Below are 13,701 nucleotides of genomic sequence, written 5' to 3'. Positions count from 1 at the left end.
CACGTGCATGTGCATGTGCGTGTGTGTGTGTGTGTGTGTGTGTGTGTGTGTGTTGCATTTTTTTTTCCATTCATTCAAACACTTATCTGGTAACTATTGATAACTATTCTAGACCACCAACGATTCTGAAATTGTAAGTGCATGGTCCTTGAGCTCCACGTATCCAACAGTAATAAAGATAAAGGCATCTAAATAAAGCCTTTATGTTGTATTGTGATAGATGATTTAGTAGGAGAAGAACATGAAGATTTTGGGAATATCTAAGAAAGTAGAACTAACCTTGACTGAGGCTGAGACATGGTTTAGTTGAGGGAAGGAATTACCCATTTCACTGTAGCATAGTGCAAAGCACTGAAGCTAAGGCCAAACATGACTTATTAAACTGTTCTTAGACAAGTGACTTTAGCACATACTGGTTCAAGTTTTCGAGTTTTCGAGTTTTCTCACCTCTAGAGTGGGACTGAAATACTGACTCGATAGTGCCATACACATGATCAGCACCCGTGGCTAAGAAGCATAGCATTGAGTACTGGGTGAAAGGGGAAGAAGAACTGACCAGTTACTGTAGGGTTACTTGGGGACAGGGCTTCCACTTGGAGTGAAAGCCAGAAAAAAACACACCTGGGTCAACTATTGTCGCGCTACCCCTAGCAGCTCATTTGAACAATGGATGGCATATCTTTTTCCAGCAGAGCCTTTGCATATTTTACAGTTCTTAGGAATTGACAGAGGTACCTGGTCAGATTACATACTTCTGACTCCTTTTCATTTCATGATTTCCAGCAGAACCAACTCATTGATTCCACAAAGCTTGTCCTAAGTATTAATCACTAAAAAGGAAATTTCAACTCTGCTATTACATATATATATATTATTTCCCAACAGACAAGCAAAAAGTGAATGTTTATAAGGAATATGCATTTAATACCAAATTTGGGGGTGGAGTGCTTTACCTAGTAACGAAATTTTTTTATGTATGCTCAGCAACTGACAGTGGACATTGTATCCTAAGTCACCTTAAACCATGCAGGAAATGTATATTTGGGAGGAGAATTAATCAAAATATAGCTGACTATCCTTTATAGTTCTTTGTAGATTTCAGCCTTAAAGTCGCATCAACCAAGGTAGCCTATGCACTATGCCTTGCTAGTGTGGTGATTAGAGTCAGTAGCAGTCAGCCTATGTCTTCTGATATTTTGACTGTAAATAAGCTTATCATAATTAAAGATGCAAGCATCAGCTTTGCCAGATGTCACAGCAGGAGAAACAAGATTGAAACTCGCACCTGTCTAACCCCAAGCCCACTATTGGGATGGCGTGGCCACCAAAGGATCTTCAAACAGAAAAGCTATTGGGGACAACACTTTCCCAGAATAGAGCTCAGTCTTGCTTCTTAGGGAAGAGTAATGGTGCACCAAAGCATGTGTTCCTCTGTTTTTTCTAGGAGAGAAACCCTACAAATGTACCTGGGAAGGCTGCACCTGGAAGTTCGCTCGTTCGGATGAACTGACAAGGCATTACCGCAAACACACAGGAGTAAAGCCATTCAAGTGTGCGGACTGTGACCGCAGCTTTTCCCGGTCAGATCATTTGGCACTGCACCGACGGAGGCATATGCTGGTGTGAGGAATGCTACCTGTCCAGCTGAGCGTAAGAGCTGGATCTCTTAGCAGCACACCATTCAGCAGGGCTGAATCCCCTTCACAGTGTTAACACAAAAGGGCATCATCATCCCAGGATGTCTGAAACCAGAGCAGGAAAAAAGAAGTAACACTTCTCGTTTGGGTCTGAAGGTAACTCCCATCACAACTACATGAGAAACATCTTCATGCTGGCCTGCGAGATCGGTGACACAAATCCTGAAGAGACAGGCATTGTTTTTTCATGCTGTGTACTCTGCCATTTAAAGATGTTTGTAGCCTGTGCATTTTCTGAGCTGTCAGACGCTTTGTTATTGGTACTTTCAAGGTCATCTACCACAAATTGATGGCTAGAGCAAGACCTTTCAAATTTGGATTCAACTCCCATCATCCCACGCCCCCACCCCCTTTTTACAGAAATTTTAGTTACTATCTAAGTGAGGACACACAACCAATCTGTTACCAGCAAGCAGCGTGAAAGTAGAAAAGAAGCTGTTGGAGAGGTTCCATTCCCTGAGAATAAAGGGGCACTCAGGCAGCCCTTTGCAGTAGTGGTGGCAGCAACCAGATAGCACCCTCAACTTGTCATTCTGCCATGCCCTGAAGAAACCAACATTGAATCTTTCATTTGTTTGTTGTTGTTTTGTTGTTGTTGTTTGTTTTGTTTTGATTCTGTTTTGTTCATCTGTTTGCGCAGAGGGGTGGCAACATTTCACTTGGAGTCTAGTCCTGGTGTCTGCCCTGGCATGGACTGGCACAGAGCTGTTCTGTAGTTGAATAGGAAGAGCCTGACTAAAAAACTACTGCCCCACTTCAAATTGCAGTCTTCTGTCACCTAAGCATCATCTCTTCCTGCCCCTAGTATTTGATTACAAGGAATCAGGGGGAAAAAAACTTTCTTAGACACACTGGCACCAAGGTAAGAGGTGGGGCTGCCCAGGCAAAGTCAGTGAACATGAAAAATCAGACAAAGCAGAGATGGAAATAATGCGCCTCTTGAGGAGAAAAGCAATAATGAATAAAAGGACTTTCCTACAATAACTTCACTGAGGACTCACGTTACCAATTTTCATACTTACTAAAGGGATTGTAAAAAACACCCCAGCATTTTAGATGTCTTGGTTCCATTTACAGCACTGAGGTAATCTTTCTGCTGTTTGTTGTCCTGGTTGGTCAAGTACCACAATTAAAGATTATGCTCCTCTTTTCTTGTTTGAAAACAGTTATTTGGTGACTAGAAAGGCCAGAGAGGCATAGCAGGGAATTAACTCTTGGGTTATTGGGTCAGTTCTTGTTGGAACCAAGGCAGTGGAAAGGGAATGCTCCCTGAGGAAAACCTGACATGGTGCTAGTTTCCTCACTTGGAGAGCCAGGGATATGTGACTCTCCAATAGGTTCTTCTCTACAGATTCCATTTTCTAAACTGTGTTAGGGCCCATTGGCACCTGCAAGGATGTTGAATCCACTCATCCTGTGCCGAGGATGAGAGGAAATTACAATCCCGTCAACACCTGAAAATTATGAGCCTTTTTTTGCAACTAGCAAAGTCTACAGTAAAACAGAGCAATATATCACCAACAAGCATTCTTTCAGAAGAAATACCGTATTTTCCCCCCACTGAAAGCTGTTCTCTCAGCTTATGTGGCTAAGGGGCCTGGTGAGGCTTTTTGTTTTGTTTTATTTTGTTATTATTGTTAAGATTATATATATATATATATATATATATATATATATAGCTTAGACATAAAGGGTTGTCTGCATAGAACTTTGCGGTATGTTTTATTACAGACACTTGATTTGGGGGATTGCACAAATTAACCTCACCATGTTATAAGCTCATTTTTAAATGTTTGAACATTCTGAAATCATTTCCTGTTACAGAATTATTCTTTTTAGGATGTCTAATTCAGATAATCTTATTTTGATGAAGCAAGAGCTATAAACACTGAAACAAAGATGATTTGTTCTGGATAGTATTAAAAGGATTTGTTTTTTAATGTTCAAGCAACAGCATAATGATTTTCAGGTCAAACTCTGTCTTCAAAAATATGTGCTCTACATTTTCTGCCAGGTCTGAAAAATTCATCAGACAATTTCCTTCCAACAAGGGCTGCAGTTCTATTCACAAATTGCTTCTTTAGCTACAAAATCTACTACCCACCAAGCACTGGGTGGTTGTTGTTTTTTAACCAACTGGAATTTTTGTTTTTAATCTGTACTGTATGCAATGCCTACTTTTTATCCCCTGTGGTATTCAGGATAGAAAAAGGTTTCTTGATGCACAACAGCATTGGCAAGTTGGTCAGTGACAAAGAATACAGAGTGGCCAGCACAGACGTGGAGCCTGGCCTGCTAGTCCTGGAGCCTAGTCATCAGGTAGTGGGTGAAGTGTTGATTTGACTGCATTTGTCATGCTCTCATAAGAAGAGCTGATCCTTTTCTCTGCTGAGAGATGTCTTGAAAGTATTAGGGGTAGAAATGATTTTTAGAATTCACAGAACTGGCAGGCTGTGACAGGAGCTCCCACAGTGACAACTTGATTTAAATTTAGTACAGAACTAAATGAGCCGCTCCTCCTAATAACATAGAAACGATTGATTCGGGGCTGTGAGCTTTTCCCCCTCTATACCCTGAATGAAGAAGCCAGACTGAGACGGTAAGTTAAGTGATAAAACCTGTCAGCATTGCACCATTTCGGCCTTTTGACATACTGCTATTTCTAAGGAGGGATCCAAGCACAAGTAGTGAATGAGTTGCTGATCCAGACCCAGGACTGCAACTTATTTGGGGCTTGTCTTAAAACACAGTGAATTCTTCCTGGTAAAGTTTCTACAGATACTTCTTCCTGGAAAGGAAAGTGGTTTGATTAAAAAGGAATTGGATTTTTCAGTTATAATATCTTCAGACATGGAAAATATGTCATCTCATCTTATGTCTACTCTAGACTCTTTGAAAAAAGCACAGTAGATAATGAATGACCGAAAAAGGGGTAGAATCCAAAGGTTTTCTTGGTTGTTCTCTAACTAGAAGAAGAATTCTTTGGTTTCATATTTGCAGCTGTTCAATTTGCAATTGGGCATAATTGTATGTCTGGGAACCTATCCGCAGGGAGTTTTAATGGTCTGAGGAGCTCCACTAGGCCTATCTTTTTTACACGGTAAATCTTGAGCTCAAGGAAGTTAAAATTATTTGAAAAGTTGTGAGTATGACATGCAGATGTTGATTTTTTGATACATCCACTCCTCATATTGTGATCTTAAAGTCATTTGGAAGTTCCTCACCCAGTTCCAATCCCATCCTGTCAAGTGTGTGTGGACTCTAAGAAGCCTGCTTGTTAGCTTGTCTTAAATTCTATTAAGACATTTAGACTGAAATTCCTAATGGCTTTTCGTCAAGATTATACTACTGCCTGACATCACTTTTACAAAACACTATAGGACATTTGTTTCAAAAGCAGCTGAATAACAGTAATGTACACCACATTTTTTTCTTTAAAGAGCACTTTTATTCCTTTTAAAGTCTAAGTGAAAAATAAGAAAGAGATTAATAGGGGGAAAAAAACTTACAAAATGTTAGTGTTTACAAATGCCAATTTTAGATGATTGGAAAGGTGATTTTCATTATGGTTGAAATTTGGAATTGATGATACAAAGATTTTGTTCCTCTTTATAAAGCTTTCCTTAGCTACAAATTGCCATTTGTGTTCTAAACAGAAATCTAAGTCTGCACTTTGAAATCAATTCATTAGACTATAATATGTATATGGATAAAGATGCAGTATTCCTTATTCTGTACTTTAGTTTGCCTACCAAAGCTGCAGTTGAGCAAGTCTAGTAAGGCAGGGCCTTCAAATGTATTAATACATCTTTGTTGTTATGACTGCTTGGAAATGTAGCTTTGGTGTTGCTATGAAGATGTGTTAAAAATTCTAGGAAGAACTGACAGAATTTAAGCAGTGTTAAAGATGACCAGTATGCACGGTACTCTGAATTATAGTCGTAATGCAAGGAGTTGAACGTGAGATGGTACTCATTGTAAGAGGTCCAGAAGGCCTTAACCACTCATAGTTCACAGTCCAATCTCCAATCTTGCTCTTTACTAATGTCTGTAAATCTAGGAGATAAGTGTATTTTGCAACTTCATTGACCAAGCCTCTCCCTTCGCCTTTTTTCTGAGGTAGCATAGCTCATTACAAAAATTTCTCAGCTTTATTTGGTTTAGAATAGGGGTTTGGTAAGTCATGTCTTCCATAGTACATTTCTACGTAGCCCTACACTGCCTTCTGCTTACTTATACAGGCGCCTCCAACTCACGTGCGTCTGTATATGCAGCAGCCAGTGAGCTTATACTGTCAGCGAAAGAAAATTTTTTAAAAGACTGGATTTATAATATTCCATGCCTAGAAATGTAAGCTATTTACCTTATTAGGGAATCAGCTTATAATGCTATATATGACTTTGCCTGCATTTTATAGTTAAGTGTACATAAAAAATTAAAAATGCTATATTTTCGCAGTTTCATTATAAAACAATGTCTGTTTAGCAGCCCATATCCATTGGTTCTTTAAATATGCTAAATACTGTGCAATTGCAATAGAAAATTCAGATTTTCATAAGAAAATGAAATAGGATACTGCATCTTTAAAAGATAGAGTGAAGATATTTTATTGTATTCGTAACATATGTGATAGTGAAGAAAAATATTTTCAAACTCAAATTTTACAGAGGTTGTAAATAGTTTGATGAAGTACTTTGGGGGAAAAGAGCTTCTAGTTTTCATCACAATAATAAAAAAAAAAAAACTTGTTCAGATATGCCTTGTATATCTTACACACAGCAAACCATACTGCATAGGAACTCTGTTCTACTTTGTTAGAGCACATCCCTTGTTCTCTGACAAAATGGAATGGCCAAGATGGTCTAAGACACAGTGAAGTCCTTTTAAGTTTCCAACAACTGATTCCAATTCAAAATGATTCTGCAGGAAAAGAGGGAAACAGCTACAGTGGATTTTACTTGTGCTAAAGAGAAACATCTAGCAATTGTTCTCTTTTCTCAGTTATTTTCCTCTTCAATGAAGTTGTTTTGGTCAAAACAAACAACTATAAATTGTTCTTGTTTAATTCCAGAGGGAGTACTTTAAGGAGTAGTGACATGCTGACAAAATTAAATGCTATGGATATGGCCACTTGTTAAATGAATCTATATTGGCAATAAGAGTTGCTAAAGCCCATTTTCAGAAATGAATTAAAAGCTGAAAGTGCCTGACAGTAAACTATGACCAATGAGATATTCCTATACTTTTACACAGCAATAATTCATTAGACTGGGTTTTTCCTCCACATCTCTCTCTCACACACACACACACACACACACACACACACACACACACACACACACACACACACACACCACATTGTAAATACATGCGCATGGTAAGTTAAATCTGTTCGCACACCCACAAAAGTTCTTTTGTGTCTTTTAGAGGAACCTAATCTTATTTATATTAGCATTTCTTCATTTAATCTTCTCCACTTAACAGAATATTAGAATGTCAATCTGAACATTAAGGTTATCTTTAACATACACCATGGCTTATGGTAATTATAATTTGGAGATAAAAATTTTCACTGTGAGATGCCCCAAACTGTGAAACACAGTGTGTGGCACAAAAGGTTTTTTTCAGCTGACAGAATTACATTTCTTCAGAATGAAACACTGAGGGACATTTGTTGGTATTACTTAATTTTATCCACTAATATAAAGTGCTCAAATCCATGTTTATATTTCATTTCCTTTTCCCCTAATATTTCCTGTTATCATCGAAGAGCCATTTTCAAATGCATATTGCCATCCCTTAAAAGTCTGCTGAAGGAAGTTGGGCCGTAGCGCAGCGGGTTAAGCACATGTGGCGCAAAGCGCAAAAACTGGCATAAGGATCCGGTTTGAGCCCCTGGCTCCCCTCCTGCAGGGGAGTCGCTTCGCATGCGGTGAAGCAGGTCCGCAGGTGTCTATCTTTCTCTCCCCTTCTCTGTCTTCCCCATCTCTCTCCATTTCTCTCTGTCCTACCCAACAACAATAGTAACTACAACAATAAAAAGAAACAACAAAGGCAACAAAAGGGAATAAATAAATAAATATAAAAAAATTTTTAAAAAGAAATGAAAAAAAAGTCTACTGAAGACAACTGATGACAGACCCTTTCCAAACCTATCTTTTAATCAAGGTTTTCAGTTCATTCTGTAAATTACCAGATTTACATTCAGGTTTATTTTTTTTTCCCTATAATTATTTACTGCTAAAAAGTGAAGTGATGAATATAAATATACCATGAGATTATAAAGAATAGACACGAGCTCTGGAAATTCTCCAACTCCACTATCTCAGAGCACAAATTTGCCCGAACAAGCTATTGAGGGCCATCAGTAAAATTACACTCATTCAGAGCCAAACATTTGGCAAGAGCAATTTTCAAAGTATAATTGTATGTAAACACTAAGACCTTGGACAGTGAAGACTGCCGTGATGGACAGTGTTATCCCACATCAAACACAGACAGCAAACCTTCCACTGTCTATCCTGAGTTTCAGCAAGAAGGAAAAGAGAACAGGTCGGTCAGGAAAGGGTATAAAATAATCAATTCGTTGTGAAAGCTACTGAGTTTCTGAATCTCATTGAAGTCAAATCTGATGGTCGCTTTCCAGAATGTTCTGAAATAACTAGGAAGGTGAAAAATTCAGCAAACTATGAAAATAGCAACCATTTGCAATGAAATGATTACTCTGTGCCAAGCAATATACGAGGTCATTTTTAAACACATTATTTTTGGTCTGTACAATAGTTCTACATTTTATTGATGGGAAACTGAGGCACAGAGAGGTTGAGTTGTCAATAAACACTACTAAATGACAAAAGTGGGAGTGAGAATCCACTTATCTGTGGCTCTGAAGCCTGTATTCTTTCCACTGCACCATACTAACGTGTTCATAACAGCCAATTTTCCATATTTCTAATTCTTAAGAGGTTTTTATGATGGATACGTAGTCATATTTTCCAAGATACAGATACATGATTTGACGGTAGTACAGAATATTTGACACCAGTCTTCTCCTGGAAAGTTGCACGTGAATGACTATTATAAACAAAACAGCAACAACCAGATGTCTCCCTGAACTTGTTACTTTTCTCCAAATGTTTGATCTGGAGATCCAAAATCATCACAGCTTCTCTACTTGGCAGAATTGTTGCCTGCATGAGTTTTCTCAGTTCTACATATTTCTTAGTATAGTTAAAATCTTTTTTACCTGTATAGACCTGTTAGTGGCTGCTGAAGGTGCATTTGAAATTTTTGTTTCTATGGAACTAGTTAATAGCAGAGCCCACTGTTAGGGTTGTTAATGAGGTGGTAACGCCATTCAGAAGATAAGCAAGGAAAGATAAGAGAGCATTTCTCTTCAGATTTCTCACCTAACTGCCAGCACCCCCTTTGGAATGTTTTATGTAGTTTTATAAATAAGTTGTTTATAATATTCTTAGCTTAAATGAACTGTATGTACGAAGCTGTCCAGTATCAAAGAAATGAAGTTCCTCCCTCACCCTTTTCTGTGTTGAACTAGTTCTATGACAGTATTGATTCATGGATGTACTAATGGACTTAGAAAACCTTAAGAGAATGTCATTTCTAATGGTATTACTTTTTTCTGAAAATGAATCTCCTGAATTATGAACTCTCTCCCTGTTTCTTGGCTAAAGTAAGAGATAAAACCTGTATAAACAAATTCCCTTTCATACTTAGAGCAGTGTTCTGTACACACAACTCACTGCTGAAAGGGGGCTCTGCTCAGTTAATTGGGTGTCACAAGCAATAATTTCTCAGTAATCAAACCACAACTTTAAGTGAGCTGAAAGAGATAAATAATGGAAATAGCTACACTGGTACTTTAGTTCTTTCTGGATTGCATGTTTAGAAATTAAAAATGTTTGAGACAGTAAGGCAAGAACCAATTGAATTTTTGTAAATCATTGTATCTTGCCTTTTCACAGCAGACTTACCAAGACTCACAGAAATTCATTGTTGTTGAGAAATGAGGATAAATAAGAGGGTAAAGTTTGGGTCAAATTATAGTGAAAGTGCTCAAGTAATCAAAAAGTTAGATATTTTTGAAAGCATACCAACATCTTCCCTTTCTGCTAATTTCAAGCTCCCAAATAGAAAATGAAACATAGAAAATGTTTTTGCCCTTTTTGTGTTTCTAATTTCCCCATAGTAGAATTTTCTAATTATACCCAGACTGCACTATATATTTTGTTCCTCAAACTTGATTGCATTTGGATGGGTACTGTTGAACTGGGGCACTGGTGCCTATATTCAAGGCTCTTTCCTATCAACGTGTCTGTCCACAATTGGTTGTGTTTAAATTTTTATTTTTCAAAAGTTACCATCCCCCGAGGAATGGTGGTAACTGTATTGTTTTGTTCATGTCTATGTGGGACACATTGCATCACATGGCAAACCAACTCTCTGTGGATATGAGATAACTACTTTTAAAACCAGCTTGAAAACATCGTTTTATGTATTACGTCATCCTGCATCATAATGCAATTATGTGTATCGTAACATACTCATTTAAAAAGAAACCAGCAAATTCATGTTTGTTCATAGAAGAATGTACTTAGAACTTCCTGTGTTGTAAAACGATGAGAACAGACCACCTTTAAGATACCCACCTGCCACTTAAAATGACTTAGCTATAATTAGTAGTAGTCTAGACGTTGCTCTTGGTGTGTGGGGGTCAATTTGAATGTCATATTCTTTTGAATAAATCTCTCAAGTCCTATTGGAAAAAATACGTGGGAATAAAGAAAAATACCATCTTTGGCCAAATCAAGCAGACATCATTTTCTTTCTCTTCTTCACACTTGACTCATTAGACATGGTGAATAGATCACAACATCTATTTGTGTAAAAATACATAAACATCCTTTAATTGACAAAACAGTTATTCTAGGCTTGAAGCCTCAGAACAGCAAGTTGAATAGATGTGCTGTATCTAATTCACTATACAGATGCAATTGACATCTTGGGTCTCTGGCCCCAGAGTGTTAAGAGTACTCAAAGGAAGTCCTATGCATTAAAGGATAACCCTCCCCCTCCACCACCAATGATGCTGGCCAGCAAATGTGTTAATTTCTTAAATCCTCATTTGGTTTTCTTTTGAGAGTTTTAATTGGAAATGGATTTATTTCAGCAGCTTATCTAAAGATCTAATTTCTCAATAGTTTCCTCTGCATTTATATACTCTCTAGTGTTTAGGCAACCCCTTGTTATAAGTTTATTAATATTATGTAAGTGTTGTTCTTGTATTTATGTATAGTGTATGTATTGTAAATATACTCAGAGCTTTTTTCCTTTTACTGTAAAATGGTGATTTTTTTTTTTTGCCCTATGATAATGTAAAGGGAGACCCTCCTAATGAGATTCTCTCAGAGGATGATTATTCCAGTCTATTCTCAGAGATTTAAATGAACAAGTGTTATTGTTTTTAATGGTGTCTCAGACATATTCTGTTGGTGCATTGCTTTTCTGTATTCAACTTTCCTATGAATTGAGCTGTGAACCGAAATAGAGTTTAAACCTTTAACTGTATGCATTTGTATAATTATCTGAATGAAGGCATGAAGGTTAAATAAAGCATTTTGTATGGAACAGAACTTGTTAATTATTACTAAGGCTGACTCAGACACTTTGGAAATCACAGTTATTAACTATTCTAATTAAACCTTTGTTATGAAAAGTTTACCATTTGTGTATAGTAATTTAAAACAGAACACGACAAGCTCAATACTAAAAAGTGATTTTTTTGCTATAATAGCACCTAAAGAGGAATTCCTAACAATATTTAAATGAATATAAAGCCAGCCCAGAAATATGTGATAATAATAATATTTTTTTTTTAGAGATTAAAGTTAAATCTCCATGAATTATAGGGTTTTTTTTTTTCAGACTTATATTCTGTCCTTGTTGGGGCTTCACCACTCTAGGCCAAGTTTTTCAGGTAGAGAGAGAGAGAGAGACCAACAGCCAGATAGACACCACGTCTTCTGAAGTTATTTATTTGTAAATACTTTAATTGAAGATCTACCAGAAAACCCAATCTACAATGATAATAGTAATAAATATTAATTAACAACTATCTGGAATGGTGATAAATAGCAGGTAGTAATTAAAAGAGTAAATACTTCTGAGATGAGATGCCAGGAGTTTTCTAAAGCATTGCCTATGTTTCCTTTTAAGGTTCTATGGTCTATTAGCTTAACTTTATAAATTAAAAAAAAAAGTGAGGGGCTGGGTGGTGGTGACTTCACAGAGCACACATTCCATTGTGTGTAAGGAGCTGGGTTTAAGTCCAGTCTACATCTGCAGGGGGGAAGCTTCAGAAACAGTGAAGCAGAGCTGTAGATATCTCTCCGTCTCTCTCTCTCTCTCTCTCTCTCTCTCTCTCTCTCCCTCCCTATCTATTCCCTTCCTTCTCCATTTTGGTCTCTTTCAAATAAAGGAAAACAAAAGTTTGCTGAGAGTGGTGGATTTATCAGGCAGGTACCAAGTCTAAGTTATAACCATAAAGACATTAAAGAGAGAGAGAGCTGTGGTCCGGGAGGTGGCGCAGCGGATAAAGCATTGGATGCTCAACCATGAGGTCCCAAGTTCAGTCCCCAGAAGCACATGTACCAGAGTGATGGCTGGTTATTTCTCTCCTCCTATCTTTCTCATGAATGAATACATAATTTTTTTTTAAAAAAAAAAGAAATAAAGAAAAAAACAAGAAAGAGACAGACAGACAGACTCTGAGTTTAGGCAACTTTCCCAGTCAGTATTACTCCAGGGATTGATGGCCTTAAAGGGCTATGGATTAAAGGAATGAAGGAAGGATAGAGTTGAAAAGCAAAAAGAAGTTGAAATATATAGAAGGTAATATCAGTGAATATCCTGGTTACTTTCAATAGATATTTTTTATTATGTTTATACAAATAAATTCAACAAGGTACTGCCTTCATTTTGTATTCAGCAAACCAACAGGAAGTTTAATAACTCATCAAAATCTGACTGAGGGCCAGAAAGCTCCCTGGGAAGGGTTCCTACATTGTTAGGTATTTGTCACAGGTTTCAACCCTGACACTACATGGGAGATGATATGGCATCAGAGAAACTTCCATTGCTCTAATATCTCTCTTTTTCCATTGGATTGGTAAAAGCACACATGTGAGGCCCCCATCTGCATAAAAATATTAGACTGAAATCTATTTCAGTTTGTTACTAATGCTAATTCGTTTGCAAATTATGATTTCATAGAGTTCTATGAAATCCTTTGGTGTTATTTAAAGATAATGCAGAGAAATCCAGAAAGACTACGTCACACTCATTACTTTCAAAGTCTACTCTTAAGACACATTAATCAAGGGCTTCAGTGCACTGTTACTTTGATTTTTCCCTAGCCCAGCACTACTGCTCTGAATACAATGCAGGGCTGTCGGGAGTCTCTCAGTGAAAGCTAACTTGGTGAACACAAGGTCAACTCTACAGAACAAATCACTCACTAGAAAACTAGAACGAGGGCCAGGTGGTGGCACACCTGGCTGACTGTACATATTACAATACATAAGGACCCAGGTTCAAGCCCCTAGTCCCCATCTACAGAGGGGAATCCTCACCAGTGGTAAGGAGATGAAGCAGTGCTGCAGGTGTTTCTCTTTCTAACCTCTCTCCCTTGCCCCTCTCAATTTTTCTCTATCCTATCAATAAATAAATATTATAGAAAACTGTAAATTCCTTGAAGATGGGAGGCAGTAAATTACCAGTGTTTTTTTAATCTAAATTCTTTGTAAATATTTTAGTTGTATCAGTTTAGAAACATTTAGATAATCCAGGGATTGATATATTAGAAAAGTCTGTTTTGTTCTACACAGCATGGAATCTGCCTAATTCACTTCAATTAAATTATTTGTTTATGACAATGTAACAAAATGGTAAGTTGGACATCAGATTTATATATATATATTTTTAA

General features: G+C 37.3%; 1 protein-coding gene across 8 annotated transcripts in view; it reads left to right on the top strand.

Annotated features, from left to right (window-relative positions):
* Window positions 1-11,350, top strand: part of KLF12 (KLF transcription factor 12) — a 472,528-nt gene extending 461,178 nt beyond the window's left edge. For all 8 annotated transcript variants that reach the window (XM_060191518.1, XM_060191522.1, XM_060191516.1 and 5 more), the window contains one exon: window positions 1,445-11,350. In XM_060191518.1, coding sequence (XP_060047501.1) covers window positions 1,445-1,626 — 182 coding nt within the window. In that variant the 3' untranslated portion in view covers window positions 1,627-11,350. The remainder of the gene's footprint in view (window positions 1-1,444) is intronic.
* Window positions 11,351-13,701: the final 2,351 nt, after the last annotated feature.

The sequence above is a fragment of the Erinaceus europaeus genome, chromosome 5, assembly GCF_950295315.1.
Source record: "Erinaceus europaeus chromosome 5, mEriEur2.1, whole genome shotgun sequence".
Lineage (NCBI taxonomy): Eukaryota > Metazoa > Chordata > Mammalia > Eulipotyphla > Erinaceidae > Erinaceus > Erinaceus europaeus.
Note: the sequence above shows the minus strand (reverse complement) of the source record. Positions and strands in the feature narration are given on the sequence as shown.